General features: G+C 52.1%; 6 protein-coding genes across 6 annotated transcripts; 2 read left to right on the forward strand and 4 right to left on the reverse strand.

The window, feature by feature from the left end:
* Nucleotides 1-57: 57 nt before the first annotated feature.
* ACET3X_000236 (uncharacterized protein) lies at nt 58-1,314 on the reverse strand (the record flags this gene model as incomplete). Its single annotated transcript, XM_069447509.1, has 1 exon — nt 58-1,314. One exon carries the CDS (start codon nt 1,312-1,314, stop codon nt 58-60), a length of 1,257 nt encoding a protein of 418 aa, XP_069310478.1.
* Nucleotides 1,315-2,810: 1,496 nt separating this feature from the next.
* ACET3X_000237 (uncharacterized protein) lies at nt 2,811-3,669 on the forward strand (the record flags this gene model as incomplete). The annotated part of the gene is made up of 3 exons (XM_069447510.1): nt 2,811-2,865; nt 2,914-3,517; nt 3,585-3,669. The coding sequence occupies 3 exons, from the start codon at nt 2,811-2,813 to the stop codon at nt 3,667-3,669; spliced, it is 744 nt and encodes a 247-aa protein (XP_069310479.1).
* Nucleotides 3,670-4,209: 540 nt separating this feature from the next.
* On the forward strand, nt 4,210-5,602 carry ACET3X_000238 (uncharacterized protein; the record flags this gene model as incomplete). Its single annotated transcript, XM_069447511.1, has 6 exons — nt 4,210-4,464; nt 4,603-4,749; nt 4,800-4,927; nt 4,976-5,044; nt 5,095-5,242; nt 5,294-5,602. 6 exons carry the CDS (start codon nt 4,210-4,212, stop codon nt 5,600-5,602), a joined length of 1,056 nt encoding a protein of 351 aa, XP_069310480.1.
* A 259-nt stretch (nt 5,603-5,861) lies between these two features.
* On the reverse strand, nt 5,862-7,977 carry ACET3X_000239 (uncharacterized protein). The gene is made up of 2 exons (XM_069447512.1): nt 6,959-7,977; nt 5,862-6,908 (listed from the first exon to the last, which is right to left on the reverse strand). Exons 1-2 carry the CDS (start codon nt 7,813-7,815, stop codon nt 5,987-5,989), a joined length of 1,779 nt encoding a protein of 592 aa, XP_069310481.1. The 5' UTR covers nt 7,816-7,977; the 3' UTR covers nt 5,862-5,986.
* A 1,465-nt stretch (nt 7,978-9,442) lies between these two features.
* On the reverse strand, nt 9,443-17,171 carry ACET3X_000240 (uncharacterized protein). Its single transcript, XM_069447514.1, has 4 exons — nt 17,021-17,171; nt 16,907-16,971; nt 10,120-16,850; nt 9,443-10,062 (listed from the first exon to the last, which is right to left on the reverse strand). The coding sequence occupies exons 1-4, from the start codon at nt 17,077-17,079 to the stop codon at nt 9,670-9,672; spliced, it is 7,248 nt and encodes a 2,415-aa protein (XP_069310482.1). The 5' UTR covers nt 17,080-17,171; the 3' UTR covers nt 9,443-9,669.
* Nucleotides 17,172-17,648: 477 nt separating this feature from the next.
* ACET3X_000241 (uncharacterized protein) lies at nt 17,649-19,639 on the reverse strand (the record flags this gene model as incomplete). The annotated part of the gene is made up of 3 exons (XM_069447515.1): nt 17,649-18,410; nt 18,460-19,527; nt 19,592-19,639. 3 exons carry the CDS (start codon nt 19,637-19,639, stop codon nt 17,649-17,651), a joined length of 1,878 nt encoding a protein of 625 aa, XP_069310483.1.
* Between the last annotated feature and the right edge of the window lie 161 nt (nt 19,640-19,800).

Consider the following 19,800-nt stretch of genomic DNA (forward strand, 5'->3'; position numbering starts at 1 on the left):
ACCATGGACGAGCTATAGCTTCACCATTCATATATCCGTGAACTACATCATATCATGTTAGCCAGTTTTCTTTGGAGTGCGCGATTTTATAAACTTACTATATGCTTCACCAACGACGCCGAACGTTTCTCCCTGTGGTCGAAGCGTTATCGGGAAATTGCAGCCCGAGATGATAAAGACTACGTCGTTGGGCCGAACATTCACTGGACCAATTCCGATATACCCTTTCTTTGTTATGAAAAGCCGACGTTGCCGCATAATGTTTCGCATCGTGGGTGCCCGCTCATCGTATGGCATTCTGCCCCCTCCAGTGAGTGCGGTGATCAGGATTGATGTGTCCTCAGAATTGTTGGAGCACTCTCTTCCAGCCAACTCCTTCCGTCGTGTCCTGCTGGATATGTACTTCGATCGGAGAACGAAATCAAATGCCTGATTGATAAACTCATCGTTGCCCATTGCGGTAATATCCGCCTCGCAGACTTCCGCAATACTGTCCAGCTTCTTGCTCAATACCGTAAGTGCCCTCAGGTCGTCACTAAACGAAGTGAACGCCTCAGAGTTGCCAGCTGCCAGGTATCCATGCCCACTCAATATTGCCATATCCATAGATCCAGCGTATGTCAGCTTCATCAAGAGTTTGCGATTGACCAGCAATATCGGCCTTCCCACAGTAGCCTCGCAGCGCCAATCAGGCACCCACGATGGCAATTCTTCATCACCGTTGATACCGCTTGCCGCAAGTAGGATGTCCATTCGACCTTCTTTGGTCATGATTTCTCGCGCAATCTCTCGATACACTTGGTCAACCGACTTGCGATAGTCTGGTACCATGCAAGAGTCTCCATCTTTAGTTTCACCAACGAGGCCCAGTACAGCAAAGACCTTGTCCCTTGGGTCCGTCGAAGCGCGATCCCAGATGTTCCAAAGCAGTGACGATAGCGTGCTACCATTGACTCTGGCCTTGGCGAGATGTATCGCCAACGTATACCGCCGCCGCAAGGTCTCCCATTGCGCCTGTCTTTCCGTGCCTTTTACATGATCTCCCATATCGTCCCATCCCTCAGAATAATCCATGGCCTTTTGGAAGTTTTTCCACTTGAGCGTGGTATGACCGCACTGGAGCACGGCATCTGAAGCACACCATATCTCCTGTACAATCCAGGTCCGCCCCCACCAGGGGCGCGCAAGCAGTTCATCCAGGGCCTGCCAGTGGGAATCCCATTTGTCCTTGAAGTAATCATCGTAAGGATTACCGAACATGTTATATAGGACGGGATAACCTGTGATGGCAAAATTGTTCTTCGTGGCTTCCATGGTAGCGTGTGCTTCTAGGTACTCATGCCACGCTTTCCAGTTTGATCGAGAGCTCTTATATGTATAATACCGCAGTTTGAGTGGTGCGTAGAATGACTTCAGGCGAGCCTTAAGCTTGTTCCATTGTGTCGAGCCTTGGTCTTGGTTCCCACCATCACACAAGGCTCTGGAAGAGTATACTGACAGCGGTCTACCGTTAGCTTCGCGATCCAACGAAGCGGCATACAAGGAGACCAGATCCTCTCCTCTGGAAGTTGCTCCATTGTTTGGTTCAAAACTCGAACACTCCCCTGGTACATCCACTTCCTCTTCACTGTCATGTGGCGTTGAAGGAAGACTCGAGGGTGATGGTTTTTGTCCAGGACCAAGCTCTGAGGTCGTATCACTAGCTACCCTGCCGCTACTTGTCCACATGTTCCGGTCGTCATTTTTCTTGGCAGTAGCCATGATCTTCAAGAAAGCCATGGCCTGTTCGCTCGATTCAGTTGCTGGCCCGATCCAGATTATGACGCGCACCGCGTTCCGGTATATCTGCCTCATCATAGCGACTTGACTATTACGCTCAGACATATTGGCCTGATCGATGCAAATGGCATCAATCCAGATCTTGCATTCGTGCGATTTAAATCTGAGATGCTCAAGCGCGACATGCAAAGTAGAGCTGACCAGGAATGATGAGCCGTTGACCGTGATGCATCGGGCACGGTCATTGTGACCCCACGCATACGAAAGACACTCGTATTTGGGTTCATAGTCCATGTCGACATGCTCGAGCTCAAGTTCCATCGCCGACTCTCGGTCATGATGAAGGAATGTGATTAGACGGATCTGGTTGGGCCCAGTCAAGCTGTGGTACTGGAAAGGCGGAAGCTCCATAGCTCCATTAGGTAAACCACGGGCTGAGCGAAATGCCTCTTCAGAACTTCAATATCGTGGCGTGTAGCGCACAATCGGTACGGAAAATGATGAGGCTGGGAATTACAGGCGTTTTTGCCACGTGCACACTTCCGCCATCGCTTGAGCTAAACCCAGCGGCGTTAGCATGCGGGGAGACTCAGGGTCAAGCATCAGTGGCCAAATTGCTCTCCACATCGAAACATCACGGTAAGCAACCGAGGCTAGAGGCTTCACCGAAGAGTGCTACCGAAAGAAGTTCGGAACATCTCATACCGATTGATACCATTCGCCTATGCTGGTGAGCAGCTTTTCGCGCGCTGCAGTCGACTTCCCACCTATCGTTAGACTGGGATGACGTGTTTGTCAGATCTTAGCCGTACTTTTGCCTACGGAGAATCCAAATCATCAAGATGTGTAGCAGATTGATGGAACTTCGGGTGCGCTAGTTACTCGGCTTCATCAAACTGACGGAGGAATTCAGGCCACGTGTGCCCTTTTGGGGAGAGAGCGCATGTATATGGATGAGATGGTTCAGGTGAAAAGGACACCCTACCTACATCGCTTGCGTGCTATCGACAAGACCTCGACATCTGATCATCATGCTGTCAAACTTGATGAACCGTTTGGCTTTGCCATTGGCTATCCTCGCATTTTGTAAGTCTGTCACATGCATCACGAATACATACAACTAATGCGCCGGAGTCTTGTCCTTTGCCAACGGTCTTCCCTACGAAGCACGCAACGCGCTCGTCGCACGGAGAACGACCAACCTCTGCATACTGCCTCTAGGCGACTCAATCACTTGGGGTTGGATCAATGGCGCCGGTACAAACGGATATCGTGAGCGACTGCTCGCTGACCTGAAGGCCTCTGGCAACACTGTCGATTTCGTCGGCACGCAACAGTCTGGGACAATGGCCGACAAAGACAACCAAGGCCATCCTGGTTTCACAATCTCGCAAATTCGTGGTGTTGCTGCCGGCGGCCTGGCCTTCAAGCCAAACGTCGTCTTGATCCATGCCGGTACCAACGATCTGAACCGCGGAAACCCCGCTTCGGAACCTGATGCTGATGCGCCGAGACGACTTGGACTTTTGATCGACGATGTTTTGAAGGCAGTTCCGAATGCGGTTGTCATCGTTGCGAAGATTATCCCGTCCACAAAGTCTGGTCTTGCAGCGACGATCAAGACTTTCAACAATGCGTTACCTGCTATCGTTGCTGCTAGAGTTAGCAAGGGGTCCAAGGTTTCCATTGTCGATATGAATGTACTAAGCTCGAGCGATTTGAGCGACGACTTGCACCCGTAAGCAATGATTCTTACCCGCGGTGCGACACTTGACAAGGAAACGATTAACTAATTATGTCGACAGGAATGCTGCGGGCTACTCGCGCATGGGCGACATCTGGAATGCCGGAATCAAGGCCGTTGCTGACTCAATCCCTGCGCCTGCTTAGTCCTACTCATCTCCGGATTCGCGAGGCTCGGATGTCAGCGTGTGATGGCTATGGTAGAGTAGGACGCAAAGTGCTGTTCAATTCATGCCTCGTTCCATGACTCCGATCTTTCCGGCAATGCCATACCCATCCCCAGCTTCCCCACGACGCCACGTCGATCCCTGTGCTCTGGCACCACCTGTTGTGCGAAACTTCGGTCAGGTTGGTCAAGCAATCTCAAGCCTTTAGCCGAATGCAGGATCAACAAATTAGTTCCGTAACTGCCGACATTGCTTTCATACCACGAGGACATACACAGTGGGTCAATTTGTGGTAACCTCAATATGTATTCTTTGGTAGAGATGGGATCGGCAGTTGTATAGCGAACTTGGAAAGTGAGATGAATGGCAACCCTTTCACATCTGGAAGGTATCAGACTCGGGTGCACGTTGCATAGAACATTTCCCGAAGTACTTTATCTGCCAGAACGTCTTCCTTGCATCGTTCCTTACTCGTTTACTCTATCTCCGCATCTCTCAGTGAACAAACCTCACAGTCGTTATGCTTCTCTCAACACTCCTCTTCGCTAGCCTTGCGCACGCCTTGCCCCAAAGCGGTGGCGGCCAGGGCTTCACCATGTTGCGTTTCGGTTGCGCCCAAAATGTCATCGACCGCATCGATCCCCTTGTAAATCCTGGCCAAGCTCCTTCACCGCATATGCACCAGGTGGTCGGAGGAAACGCGTTCAACATCACGATGCAATCGACGGATATCTCCAAGCTGGCGACATGCACTACCTGCGGGTACTCTGAGGATGTAAGTCAAGATGGGAAATTGTATGGTTCGGGATAATGGCTGACAGAATGGGTGATAGCTATCCAACTACTGGACCGCGAACGTGTACTTCAAGGCACGCAACGGAACCTATAAGCGTGTGCCTCAGGTCCCCAACAGGTAAACTCTCCAACCAATAGTCAGTCATCCTTCCTACTAACACGAAATAGGGATCTCTTCAACGACAAGTACACTGGCAAGACTACTGGAGGCTTCGTCGTGTACTACGTCTCCGGCGGCAAGGGCCAAGTTACGGCCTTCAAGCCCGTAAGCAAAGTCGATATTTATGTACTTCTAATCTCTAACACAGCATACAGGGCTTCCGCATGCTCGTGGGCGATGCCACCAACCGCAAATCCAAGAACTTGAAGACTCAGACCTGCTTTCGCTGCTACAACGCGCCTAACTTTGGTGGTGACAATGCTGCACCTTGCCAGGATGCTAGGTGAGAACACAAGTGCCATTGTATCCAAATCTATGCTAACGTATGAAGACTTGACACTGAGGGATTTCCCACGACACCTTGCCCGGGTGGTATTCGTAGCAATATCCTTTACCCAACGTAAGTGAACTACCTTGAAGCACCCTTGTAAACCACTGACCCATCGATAGATGCTGGGACGGAAAGAATCTCGACTCGCCAGACCACAAGTCTCACGTCGCATACCCCAGCAATGGCCCAGCTCTTTTCTCTGGTACCGGCACCGGTGGCGCATGTCCTTCAACACACCCAGTAAAGATCCCGCAGCTCATGCTCGAGGCAAGTTTCAAGACTTCTATCACTCGTATACCAAAGCTGACTTCATCGTAGATTGTCTGGGACACTAGCAAATTCAACAACAAAGCCGAGTGGCCCGCCGACGGCTCGCAGCCTTTCGTTCTTTCCACAGGGGACAACACCGGGTATGGACAGCACGGAGACTACGTCTTCGGTTGGAAGGATGACTCGCTTCAGAAGGCCATGGATGATGCCAAAGGCTGCATGGGTGCCAACTGTGGTAGCTTGAAGACACAACAGCCTGCTGATGGGAACAAATGTCTTGTACCCAAGCGTGTGCATGAGGAGTATGACGGCTGGTTGACTGCTCTTCCAGGCATGGAGGATATGCCCATGATCTAGAGAGGTAGAACTATATTCGGCGGTTATAGAACTGTTGATTCGGCGGGACGAACAAGAATATTTCCATGACATTCGATGTTAGATCGTAGATTCTTCCAGTGAGCCGAGCACGGCAGAGACGGCCAACAGGCGACCAGTCCGCGTGGATGTCGTATCGATTGGATGTAGGCTGAGTGGATGTTCAATGAGTTCAGTGGGAGATGCTGACATACTTGGGATGAGACCAGATCTCGTAAAATGTTGTGGCTGATAAGACACACACTAATTTACATATAAATAACAAAACCAACACCAACGCTCAATCAGAATATCGCTTCAAGGGGTATCGACTGAATCTACACAAGCACCAGCAAACCTTTGCTTCACACACATAACTCGCCCCTCCTACTTCCTGAAACTCCACCCTCTCTTCCGCGCACCAGCATCAGTCTGCGACCTCTCCAAAGTAGGCATGCCTGTCCTCTCACCCTCACGCCTAGTCAATGTCCTCGCGCGACTCCACGCCCTACCCCTCATACTCTCACCACCATCAGCCAGTTCCCTTTCCCTCTGCCTCCTCTGCTGTTCCTCAGCACTTTGTTGTTTCCATCCACCTTCGGTTCTGTCCTCTTGCTTCTCGGGCCACAATATTTGACGGATAATGACAGCGCGGACATTCATGAAGATGACAAAGAACCACATGGCGATGAGGGCGATGGTCATCGCGCAGCCTACGTATTCAATGGGCTTGTTTCCGTTGAGGGCGCGGGCGATGGCGAAGGTGGACGTCGTGAGCGCGGTGTTAGGGAAGATGAAGGAATACCATGTCATGGCGAAGTCCATCTTTCCGCGCCTGGCACATGAGTAATGCGCGCCGACACTCACGAAGAAGAACCATAGCGCTAAGCCCCACAGCCATAGGCCCATGTAGTTTGCGCATATCATGCCGACCTTGCCTGCAAGCTCGCCATTGCCCTCGCCCATGAAGTCGCTGGGTACGGTCTTTGGAAGCTCTTGGCCCATCATGACAACTCCGGCGATGGTGAAGCCAGAGGGACCGACACTGATAAACATACCCGGGCGAAGGGATTCTTTGGGAAGCTTCTGTGTCATCAGGCGGTAAATGAAAGCAGCATAGATCATGAGCGACACAAGGAAGCCAATGCCTTGGATGACATAGCCGGTAAGTATGATGGTGAGTGATATGGTTGGATCCTCGACCTTGGGTGCAAGGTTACCGGCATGAGGTCCGATGATGAGTAAAGGATATGCTGGGAAGATCCAGATGGGGGTCATCTGAGAGATGGTGAACGTTGTGGTTGACCACCTAGAATTGTCAGCATATCATTTATCAGCAAATTGATGAGAGACACGAACATGAGCAGGTAGATGCCGATGGAGAAGCAAACAGCAAGCCCACAGTCCATCCAAAACAGCACTATCATGCATTGCTCCAGCCACGGCCCCACACCAGCCATGTCAACTCCATATTGGCTGACGTTGATCAAGATGATGCCGAAGCTAACAATAGCCGCAGGGATGAACAACGACTCAGTGGGATGCAGAAACGAAGCCTTGAACGTTCGTGGGTAAAAATAAAACCGACAAGAGATCATTGCGACGTTAAACAAGAACAGGAATATGTTGAAGATGAAGAAGATGCAGCCGAGCGCGTAGAGGCCGTGGAAACGAAAAGGCACGGTATATAGAACATTAGCAATGCCTCCGGTAGCCATAGTAAGGCAGAACCAGGTCCAGGTGAAATGCCGTATACGCTCCTTGAAGCTGAGCGTCTTCCTGTCCTCCGGCACGTCGCCTGCACGGGCGCTACGTTTTGTGTTCCTGCTGGCGACAGCAGTCAGTGCGCTCGGGTTCTGGCGCGCGGGATCGTCGGTCTTCTCTGTGGAATTTGTGTCGGTCCTCTCATTCGCGTCCCCATGATACTGCTCTTCCTCCTCTTCCCGCTGGATTTGCTTCTGAACATCGTTCGCAAGGCCTTCGGGTTCATCGCGGCTCCGGGGCACGGCCAATCCGAGGTTGGGATCCTCGAACGGGTTCTGTGTTGATGGATCCGCGAACGGCGTCGCGACATTCGGGTGACTGCGCCATTGCAGCCTTTCTTCTGCACTCGACACAGAGGTGGCGGTGGAACTTGATGCAGGCCCTTGGACGTTGGAAAAAGGTGGAAAGCTGTCATTAGTAGGCAAGCGGAGGTTCTGAGTGTTGCGGCTCATGATGCCAAGGTCAGGCCGCAGCGGGCCCGCGGGACGAGCGAATGGCTTGGAAAGTGTGCTTCAGCAACGACCCAATGATGCCACTCTCCTATCGTCGCCTTTGCAGAGCTAGTTGGAGCTTTCGTTTTGGCGCAGAACAGAAAGAGAAGACAGTCGACGAACGTCAAATGAAGACGTGAAACGAAACTTCGGCGATACCCAACCCTATGTATCTGCACGCTTTCCCATTGAAGCACCGCTACATCAGTTTCTGACCAGCCCCCACCCCGTCGATCTGCCGCACTTCCAGTCGCGACAAACCAGAAGCCAGCAAAGTTGCGTAGTCATGGCCATAGCGGCCACACTATCTCGGCTATCTAGCCGGCCCCCTTGAGATACCTCAGCTGGCGGGAACTCGGAACATAATTCACCAACAGACCTCGAGTTTTAGACTGCTATCTGCAGGTTACCGCCACCTTCTTTCAACGCTTAACAAGGATCCAATTACATATCGTCCACATCGCTGGTGGGAATAGCGTCGTCGTGATAGCGAGTGGACTGCTTGTGGATTCTCGGAGAATCTGTCAGTACAATAAGACAGGGCCGACCTGGCCGAGAACCATGCCGTACCTGGATACCCAACGTCAATTCAAAACACCAATAGCTCAATACAAAAAAAACGTTTGGGCTCAACTCATTTCCATTTCTTTGTGCCCCAACATTGGTGTACGGGATACTGTCCGGGCACGGTAACCAAGCGCACGATCAGATCATTCCTAATGCTTACACAAGCTGCACTACGCCAACACCACTAGTGGGTCATATTATTCCCGTAGGCTATCACAACTATTGCAGTGAATACGGCGGAAGAGTACATCTCGACACGATCATCTAGTCATGCGCACAGCACAGATCTGGCACAAACGGCATCTTCGATCGCAAAAAAAGAACGCGGAGACCCTGGGCCCACTTATCTCTGCTCGAACCAACGCTATGACATATGGATGCATCTTCAGTACATCCAAAGTCTGTATCTCTGTCCCAATTGCATTAGAAGACTACCGTGTTGATAGCTCTAGTATTAAGAGCTATGATTAACACCTTGTGGTGATGCCGATATCTAAGCTGTTGGCCGTCTTTGACAAGTGCGATCTGAAGCACGCGATACTTTTTCTGAGCAACTTCATCCGCCGCATAAAGCATTTTTCCTGGAACACTGGGAAATCTGCGCCGCATACTCACGGATGAAATCGGTACTCCCCTCTCTTAATTGCTTCTATCAGACATTGGCGTAGAGCAGCGTTACCATACAGCTGGTGAAATACTCCTCACCGTCTGCGGTCGTTCCGCCTCGGTACTGGCAAATACGGCAAGAGAAAAGAGACTACCCTACGCGCGTCATACCTGAGATGTACCTGCTTTTCTTTTTGAAGTACACATTCTCACTACTCCATGTCCCAAATCACAATGTTTGGTGAGCTATTACCTGCATACAAACATTCGATAGCACCGGACCCAATGTTACCCATGAGGAATAATGTCATCAGTCGTCCCGATATGCAGTTGTAATCTCAGTCGAGAAATCGAGATGACATGATCAAAGCAAACAAAGGATCACAGTGAGAAATCTCCATAAGATCAAGAATACCGTCATTACAGCAGCAGGCCCACCGCCCACTACAAATCGTTTCGCTACTCGCCCCAACACCAAAAGCACCACTGCAATGCTGCTCAGTGAACTGGAAAAGTCATAGTAATACACGAAACTCGCCCACGAAAAGCACATGTCCCAAAACTCCACCATGCTAATGCTACTCGTTCACATGCACCCAGCAAAGAATCGTTCGCTGAAACCAATACAGTGTGGGAAGCAGCCTACCAGAAACTGCACCAACCAATATAATGCTGACACAGGTTCTCCAGATTCGTCGCCTCCTTGATCAGCCTGTCGACCTGCATCTCCGTCCTCAATTCCTCGCCCTTGCCAAAGTCCTTGCCTGTCAACTTCTCCTTGACACGCGACAGAACCTGCAGCGCCCTCGCGTTCTGCACTTCCTTCGCATCAACATCGTTATTCTGAGGAGGAGCAACGGAAGAGCGATGGCGGGGTCGACCGACGATGCTGGGCATCTGGTGGGGATCGTTGCCGTTGGGGTTATTGGGGTCGCCGACCATGATTGATTGGCGGCGCTCGGAGGGGTAGTTGGGTTCGACGGGAGAGGTGTCGCGGTGGTTTAGGCGCCAGGTCAAGAGGGGGTCGTGGATAAACTGTCGTGTCATGTTAGTAAAGCCAGAAATGCAGATAGAAAGAGAAGAGGAACTTACAGCTTCAAGCACAGCCATGACACTCTCCTTGTTACTCCTCAACACCCGCATGACGTGCTCGCAAGTCGTCCGGTAGCTACCCTCGATGTTACTGACTTCCATGGCATACGTCAACATACGCGTCAATCGGAACGGTACGCGTTCGGGATACTTCTCCCGATGCATGGCCACTTCGAAACAGTCTCCGAAATCAATGTGGATAATCTTGCCAGTGACACGGTCCAGCATCAAGTTACTAGGGTGGCGATCGCCGAGACCCAGAATGTAACCGACCATGGACATGACGGCAAGCGAACGTGTGTAGTTTGTGCGGCGGTCAAGCCAGGCTTCCGAGGATTTAGACTTGAGCCACAAGACACGGTAAAGATCTTGACCTGTGGTGTTGTCGAGCGCGTAGCCAAAGACCTCGACCTTTTGCATGAGTGTGAGGCAGTCGTAGTCGGGCGCCATTTGCAACATGATACGGTGCTCGATGTTGAGAAGAATCTTTCTACTATCCCGATACTCTCGGATGAGCACATGGAGCGTGTCGCTGTTAGGGACAAACCCAAGCAGACCGGACTGTGTACTAAGCGGAACCGCGGCATAGCGTTGGATATTGAGATGTCGCTTTCGTGACTCCACATCGTTGGAAAGTAAGGTATTGCAGAGACCAAAGAGTTGCATGACACGTTCATCTTGGCGAATATCTTCGTGGCCCTTGAGGATGTGGGTGTGCGCTTTGCCGTCGCTTCCACGCATCTCCAGCTTCCTGGGCCGCTGTTTGGACTGAATGACAGACGCAACCGGGTCGAACGAGATGATCCGGATAACCGGCTTGCCGACTTGGTATGTTCCGGGCACAGCGAGCTCCAAGTCATGCGCATCCTTGAGTTTTGGTGAGACATACTGCAACTCAAGCGTCATCAAGGACGGCAGTTGGCGAGCGATCTTGCGGAACACCTGGTAGTAGAGATCCCATGCCTGATTGAGGTCGCCTATTTCACCAGAAGTCCTAAACGTGTTGCACCAATCACGGGCTTCTTGGAGTTCGCGACCGAAAGACTGGATAAACGAAATCTCCCGTAGAGTCTCGGGGCCCTTGTCGAGCATCGCGTGGAGAGGCGCGAGTGTGGCAAACATACCATCGATGTTATGGTCGCCGAAGTACAGCCTACTGGCTTCTTCGAGACCCTCATGCCATTGCTCATGCCAGAGTACGGCAATACGGATGAGCTCATGACTGACAAGATCAGCTTGTTCGACCAATTTGGGCGAGTGTTCGCGCATAGCTTCCATGAGCTCCTTAGCGGATCGCTGCCGTCGTGATACATCTGACTTCATCGAGACAGTCAACGGGAACACCAAAGCCTGTGGATGTGCTTTGCCGACTTCGATGAGCAGCTGGTGAATCGATTGCCTGACGACCGCGTTGGGTTGGTTAATTCTAGCAAGCAATTGCGGAATGACCTCGAGCCATGTATCGATGGGGACCGATTTTGTGCCCTCGGTGATGGTGCGATTGACTCCTTCCCTACCACCATAACTGAACCACAAGGTAAGCAACCTAAGTGTGTCCTGCAGCGAACTAGTGGAAGATAGTGCAATTGACTTGAAGAAGCCCTGGATAGCCGGGATGACGTGGTCGTGGATGATGTTATTAGGCACTTCAGTTGCCTCTCGGTCAGACTTGGATGTAATGGAATTGATGACTTCGAAGTTCGCGAGAGCCCAGGCGTGCCAGGCTTTGTACCAGTCTTTGTTGTAGCGTGTAGCGGCTGCATAAGCCGCCAAGATTTCGTGAACGAACTCGTGTTCCCATTCGCCATCTTGAAGCTCTTGTTGCCAGTCACCCTGCTTGAGGTAGCACTTGGCGAGCAGACGGTGGCTCTCAGCCAGTTCAGTAGGTGAGACACCTAGATTTGAACCATTTAGCATGCTTGAGCCACTCATTCCATTGACTCCGTTGTGTCCATTGGTGGCAGCAAAAGGATTCATATTGGTAAACATGTGCTGACCATTGGACATACCGTTTATTCCGTTCTGCGCCATCATTGGATTAGCCGCAGCTCGAGTTCGCATTGCTAGATCCTCAGACAGTCGGCCGGTGAAATCCTTCATACTATCGAGAGCCTCTTGTTTGTAATTTTGGTCGGCCCACATGTACTTGTAGGTTGTGTATGCGACTGGGTGCGAGATCTCGTGAGCGTTGTTGCGTACGAACTCAACCACAGTGCTATCGCCAGTGCTTTCGATGTCAAGCAACTTCTGTAGCGCCTTGTTTGCAAGGTTCATCCTGTTGCTCTTGCGGCAGAGGTTGGTGTACTTGATCCACATGTCGGTGCCCTCTTTTGGTGAGATGACGAGTTGCCGCACCTTGATCATGCGTTGCCAGACCTCTGGATTTGGTTGCAGCCCCCTAAGCCGCTTCATCCAGGTCTTGCGCATGCTCTTCTGCTTCTCAAGGTTACCGTCGTTCTGCTTGTACTGCATGATCTCCTCAAGCTCGGCCAGCATCTGTACACGAATCATGGGGAGATACGCGCGCTGGTATGACTCTCCCAGGAGCGAACTCAGTTCAGTATCAAGTCCCTTCCTGGCCTTGGCGATTTCGTCGACGGCGATCTCGAAGCGATTATTGTGGATGTTGAGAATGGAGGCAAAGAAAGCACGGTCAGGCGACTGTTCCTTCATGACGCCAAGGTAGTTATCCATATCTGCGAACTTGCCAAGACCCCAGGCGGCCGTCGCAGCAAGCGGTGCTATTGCCTTTCGATACTCTTGCGTCGCATTGGCCCACTTCTCTTTCGATAAGCTTGAAAGCAGGTCCCACTCGCCCAAGGCGTGCAAGCAGCGCATCTTGCCCATGGTAACATCAAAGGAGTCGGGTTCTTCAAGCTCACGTCTCTGATAAGCAGCAAGTGCTTCATCCCACTTCTGCAACTTTTCGAACCAGGTCTCTTTCAACTCAACGTCGGCGTAGTTCTGCGCCTTACGCAGGATACCGAACGCAGCATCGGTTTGCTGCAGCTGGTTGTTGATACTGATGAGGGCTTCCACAGCGCTGGAATTCTGCTCCGCGTTGAACTCGAGCTCCTTGTAGTGCAGTGCTTTGGCAAAAGCATGGCATTTTCCGGCATACATACCCAGTATCCGCACGTCGATCGGTAGAGCTTTGTCATCGTGTTCCATGAACTCTGCCAGATTGAGCAAAACTTGCAGAATCTCAGGTGGAATGTTCGGCGATGTGAGAGCGGTTTCGATGGATCGAACAAGCTCTTCCTGGTACTGATCATACAGCTCAGTCCAACACGAGACGAACGCCGAGTTGAACAAGGTACGTGCTATCGGGTTGTACACACTGCCAAGGGGTGTGCAGGCGCGCAGAGCCTGTTGTGGTGACTCCCTAAGGAGCTCGACGCTGAATCTCCGCATCCATTCGATCCAGTCTTCCTTGGTAGTTTTGTTAGAAGCTTCCCAGGCTTGCTTAAGATGCTGTTGGTTGACGGCCAATTTCTTAGAAGAAATCTCCGCTGTGTTCAAGTCCTCGTCGTCCTCGCCGTATCGCTCATCTGGGCTCAGGTCTTGAGGCAGGGGCTCGCCTTTTTGTAGCTTCGACACAATACGTCCATAATTCTCATGGGGGACTTTGTGCGCGATGAGAATTTTGTTGACCGTTGGTACGAAATGAATGTAGTCTGGGCCAAGTTGAAAGATAAGTGCGCACAGCGTCTCGAGGGCGGTCTGCTTCAGCGAGGGCTCATTGCCAGAAAGCACTCGGCAGAGGGGATGCACGATGCGCGCAGCGAATTCGGAAACGTTGACTTGCTTTGACAACCGTCCTAATGTTTCAATCGCATGCTTTCGAATCGCTAACGGTTGGCCTGCTTTGTCGAACATGTTGACCATTACTGGGATGATTAGATGCATGTATTCTTCTGCACTTGCGCCAAAGATCAGGAATGCGTGCAGCACTCGCTCCGAGGGTAGTCGCTTGGGGGTTTGATCAGAATCGAGAACGCTTAGCATAAGTGGTAGGACGTCAGCCAGGTAAACTTTGAATTCGCCCTCCAGCGAACGGGCGATGGCCTCAATCAGAGAAAGAATGGTAGCTTGCAGCTGCGGACTGCTACTCCAGTACTCCTTGATGGTAGCGAGAATGTTGGAGAGGTAGGGCCGAATATGCTGACGTACGATCCGAACAAGCTGGCTAAGCTGGTTGAAATAACCCTCGGAGCGTCCAGCCGGCGTCGATCGGATAACGTGGAGAAAGCCAGGTACAACTTGGCTAAGGAACGGGACGCACTTCAATCCCATTGTCGCGTAGATGTTCATGACAGCCTCGACGATGGCGGTGTGGTACTGCACAAGAGACGGGTCCTTGAGTAATCCCATAAGCGTGCTGATGACGATTGTCGGGTAGTATTCTTCGTTTGAAGGAGTCGTGCCCTGCATGATGAGTGAGACGTCAGTGATAGCTTGCGCTTCCATGATGAGGTGCTTGTCTGGCGACTGCTCCATAATTTTCTGGTACTCATCCGGATCCAGGGCTCCAAGGGTACCCATGAGCCTAACAGTCTCCCTTCTGAGTTCACCTTCTGGTTCCGTCTTGACGATGCTCATCAGAATGTTCATCAACTCGGGGTAGTCCCTGTATGGTTCTATGACATATCCGGCGTTTGTCGCTAGCTGTCCCAGAGCTTTCAGGGCCGAGAAACGTTTAGCATCGGAAGTCTGATCTTGCATAAAGTCTAGGATGACTGGCATGAGATCTTTGATGTACTTGATCATACCCTCACCGCCGACTGTGGCAAGGTCACCAATAGCTTTGAGCGTGGTCGAAGCAACCTCGGGGTTAGAGTCTTTGCACTTCGGTAGAAGAACCTCGACGATGGGATCTATCAGTGGCTTGATGAGACTGTCCGCAGCGCCGACCAAACTGCTGATCAACTTGGCGCTCTCTTCTTTACTGCGGGGACTGTTGGCATAGTTGACCTCGGTCAACAATTGCAGGAGGACCTTGCGTAATGATGGAAACACGTAAGCGGGATTAACAGCTGTCAGGCGACCGATGATGGACATTGCAGCTTCTCGGATAGCAAACATCTCGTCATTGAGGGCGAGGAACAGTGTGCGGACGTTGTCTGCCTTTCCGAGATGGCGGTCGAAACGTGCGTCCAGCGCCATCAAGACGTCCCATCGAATCTCCGCATCAATATCGCCCACACCGACTGTGAGGAGCTTTTCGATAATGTCGCCAACCACCTTGGTCGCATGGGTACTAGTCTGGTGAACAATCGGGTCCTTGACGAAGAGCTGACAGCATGTTAGGGCAGCACGCTTCCGGATCTCAGAGTTGTCCGCTTCTACGTATCGGATAGCAACATCACGGACGAATTCGTTGAGGACGTGGCCTGTAAAGTCGAAACTACCGAGCGTATGCAGTGCCAGCGCGATCTCAGCCTCTCGTGCTGCGATGATTTGAGGATCCTTGTGGTCGCGTGTCCAGATCTGTGGAGGTTGTGAAACTTGGTAAGGGCTGCCAAGGGGTAGAAAGTGTCGTCCGGCGAGTATTTGGCTGAGGAGGTCTAACAGTTTGTCCTGGATCATGGGGCGTGATGGCGGTACGTAGTGAGCCATATCTACAAGGGCTTGAAAGAGCGAGTCGCTTAAGCCACAGGAGAAGATGGGGTCCAGCAACCGCTCAACAGACTTGGTGAGTGCCTGACCGACCGCTGCCGCAACCATACTAAGGCATTGGAATATCGGTGCCTCGTTGATGGCGGCCTTGTTTCGCGCCTTTGCGACGAGACCTTCCTGAATGAAGCCCAGGATACCCTCCAAATATGGCGTGATGGCCACTCCGACGGCGTTTGCGATCTGCCCAATGGCCACGAATGCCTTGTCCCTGTCGCGGTCTTTCCTGATCAGACCCTGGAGATGTAGCATGCACTGGTGCAAGTACTTGGTCGCAAACTCGGTCGGGGAATAACCAGCGAGAATGGGTATGATTAGTACCACCTCTCTCCGTACCAGCGCGTCACGGTGTTCCCGATATTTAAGCACCTGCTCAACCGTCTCCTTGTACTTTTGGTCATTCATGAACATGGCGCTCTTGTCGAGTAGCTCCTTCATGGTGAGGAGCGAGCCGTGGATCGCCTCGTTCGTGTTGATTGTAAAGCCGCGCAAGATCTCGTCGTACACTTTTCCGAACCATAGTTGTCGCATCTGCGAGTCGCGGGGGGATATGATTTCGAAACACGCGCTGATTGCCTCGGCGGCGCTCTCCCGTATGAGGACCTTGGGATCTCGCAGGGCCACCCAGATGACCTCGAAGATCTGCGCAATCCACTGGTACATGAGCGTAGGCGAGTTCTTGGCCAGCTCCCGCAGGATGAGGACAGCAGCGAAGCGTCTATTCTCCAGGCGCTCCAGCTGCAGCCACTCCAGGGCGCCCTTGACCTCTGCCTCAACCAGCTCCGCCGTGAGTGTGCCGCCGGGCTTTGCCAGTCTTCCCAGGGCCTTGGCTGCTACCACCATGGCCGTGATGTCCTGACCCCGCATGACCGCCCGGAGGTATGAGGCAAACCGCGTCGTCTTCTGGCCCGCATCGTCGCCGCGGAAGTCGATGAGGGCGTTGAGCGCGTGGATTCCGCCGATGCGTTCGTTCGAGTCGCTGCCTGTGACGATGAGGCTCGAGATCTTGGTGTAGACTTCGTTGTTGAATGTGGTGAAGAGATTGGGCGCGAGTTCTGCACGACCATCAGTTTCCCACAGCTTGGGCGGGGTGCCTCGCGTCGCTTCTCACCTCGATGCGCCATTTCGACCTGCTGTCGCAGGTCGTTGGCGGCTCGCTGTCGCGTATCGTCATGTCTTGGCTGGTCAGCTGCTCGTTGCCATTGCTGTGCTCTATGGAGCTCACTTTGAACGTAAGTTCTGGACGATGCGGTCCAAATTGGTCGAAAAGGCGTGCTGCGCCATCTTGACTGCTTCAACGGAAGCCTCTCGCAGCAAGAGTGTCTGTTCTCACTCCATCCATGAAAAGGAGAGAGGAGCCGTCACTAGAAGGGGCGCGTGGGGAGAATTGATGTTGCCAAAGTTGCTGGACGCGGGCCCGACGTATGTCACGAACGCGGACTAGCGCTTGGACCTCACGCGAGCCTCGGGAGCTAGTCCCGATCCGCACACCGGGGAAGCGCAACCCAAGACGAGACGTCTGAAATAAGCAACGGCGGTGAGAAATACAAGGTGAGTGAACGCGAGCTAATCCAACAACAAAATGTGATATTGCGATTAGAGTCATCACATGCTAGTGGTTCACATCTACTGCCGGCATAAGAAAGTGATCTATCCAATAGCACTCATGTTTCAGAAACACTTCGCGTTCACTATGATACACATCCACTCACCACACAGCACCATGTTGACAACGCCGCATAAAGGCCCAGTTGTTGAGTATTAGGTATCACATGCCATGGAGCCCGCACGCCCACCGCCCCTTCGTATCCGCAATAACCATTACATCGTTGTCACATCGTGACGTCTCTGCTCTAGCCAGCCAGTACACCTTCGACAGCGTGGCCAATCGCCCCACCAATCTGCCCAAAGAATATTGACTTCAAGATCGTCTCGCCTTCACCTACAGCCCACATGCCGGCATCGCTCAGCTTCTGTTTCCATTGATCCCTTTCCTCGTGGCTAAGCTCTTCCCACTTTCGAGCGGTAGCGTGCTTTTGCAAAACATCTTCATCTCCAGCATGAACTTCTGTGCTAAGAGTACCTTCGGACTCTGGGTCGTGATGTATAACGAGCGCCTTTTGTTGACCAGAAGGTTCCGATGGTTTGGTGTCGGAGATGACGTGAGGGAGGTGAAGATGTAGTAAGTCGGCGATGCGATGCGATGTCTTGATCACTGGTGAGTCGGCGTTGTTGAGAATGGCGCTGTGGCGTTTGTCGCGCAATGTCTCGCCGAAGCTTTTATGTCGGCTTGCCGCGTTCTGCAGACTAGCAGGTAGTATACCCTTGGTGAGATTGCCCTCTGGGTCCACAAGTGACTGTATCAGCAGAGCAATCACAGCGACTACCATGGCTCCAACAAGATAAGTAGCTGCTGTGAACAGGTTTCTCGAACGCGCTGTCTGAAGCACATAGCGAGATCCGGTATACTGTAATGGAAAAGTTTCCACGCTGATCGTGTTTCCCAAAGACGTACTTGCCAGACGCAAGTACTGAGGTGGAGCTTGACGGCCGGCAGGTACCTCTGGCTTGAAGAACGGTGAGAAGACGGCTTTCGTCATTTGCACGTCGTGAACCTGCTTCTGTTAGCAGATAGCGGAGTATATTGTTCTGTCTACAACTTACATTATCGTAGCTGTTGAATGCATGGAATGAGCTCAGGGAATCTCTTGCTGGCCCGTGGTAGTCCATCGTATACACGGTCAAGGATATATCAATGGCCGCGACCGCAATCGCAATCTGGTAGGCGCCGTCTTCGTCGACATCCAGCAGGCTCACGTCCATGTCCGTCGCGGCTTTAACGTGCTTGGGCATAGTTTTGCGCAGAACGACGCTGGCCGGACCGTCTTCATAGAGATGTACAAGGAGCAGCTCGACTCCGCTCCTATTGGGCAGATTCTTCAACAACAAAAGGTGTTTTGGCGAAAGCCACCGTACGCATCTCAGCTTGCTCTTGGCGCCTTTCTCAACATGAGGTATTGTGTAGAGCTTCCTGTGTTCGTTCTTGCCCTTGGTCTTCCTCTGCTCAAAGTCCCAATTCACGTCCTGGACAAAGACATTTGAATCCGTAACGTAAGCTATCCGGAACTGTCCTTCCTCTTGTGTAAAGATATCCAGATCATTTGCTTCCTGGCCTTGGTGTAGATCAATTCGTCCTATTACATCTTGATCGGATGGTTTGGTTGATGTTGCACTAAAGATGACAATCTCATTCTCATCTCCCGCGAGGCTGGACGCGATCGCGCCAATTCGCCTGTTCGGCGTACCCGAGATGGTCCGACGTGCTGGGGAGATTTTGGCTATTCTCTGGTAGCCTTCCTTCTTTCCGCCGTCCGACTTGGGAGTCTTGAAGAGCTGAGTCTTACTGACAAAATCGACCTTTCCATCTGTTTTCTCGGCACTCTTCGGGTATTTCAATTCGAATGCCCGCAGATGCTCATTGTTGCCCTTCAACCGTTCCTCCTCGCTACTGCCATTCCCAGCGAACAGAATCAGGCCATCCTTCGTAGAGAGGTTGTCCAGGCAAGTTATCGAATCGTCTTTGCTCGCCTCAATCTCGGCGAAAGACTGTACGGTCGGCGCTCGTGAGCTAAAGTCGTATGCTGTGATTTGGTTCTTAACCCCGCTTCTCCCTGCTCCTCCACCTCCGCCCACTACAAGGACGCCCGGTCTGTTATTAGCGAATGTTGCAGCCTGCATGCGAATGTACCACGTCAGTTTATGTCTCCTATGAAGTTCGTATCGGCACAATACTGACGAAGATTGGGTACGTGGTTTGCGCCTTGGAGACTGTTGGGCGCGACATGGTGGAAGTATTCTACCCGGGGGCTTCGCAACGCGTATCGTCAAGGTTGGATGATGGTAGGGAGCTGCGACCGTGTGCCGCAGTCGTTCGCGCTTCGGGGTCGAACTTGTACAAGGGGAATCGGGTCGGTGGTAGGGATAGAATCGAGGATTGGCAGTCGC

This window comes from Alternaria dauci, chromosome 1 (assembly GCF_042100115.1).
Source record: "Alternaria dauci strain A2016 chromosome 1, whole genome shotgun sequence".
Classification (NCBI taxonomy): Eukaryota; Fungi; Ascomycota; class Dothideomycetes; order Pleosporales; family Pleosporaceae; genus Alternaria; species Alternaria dauci.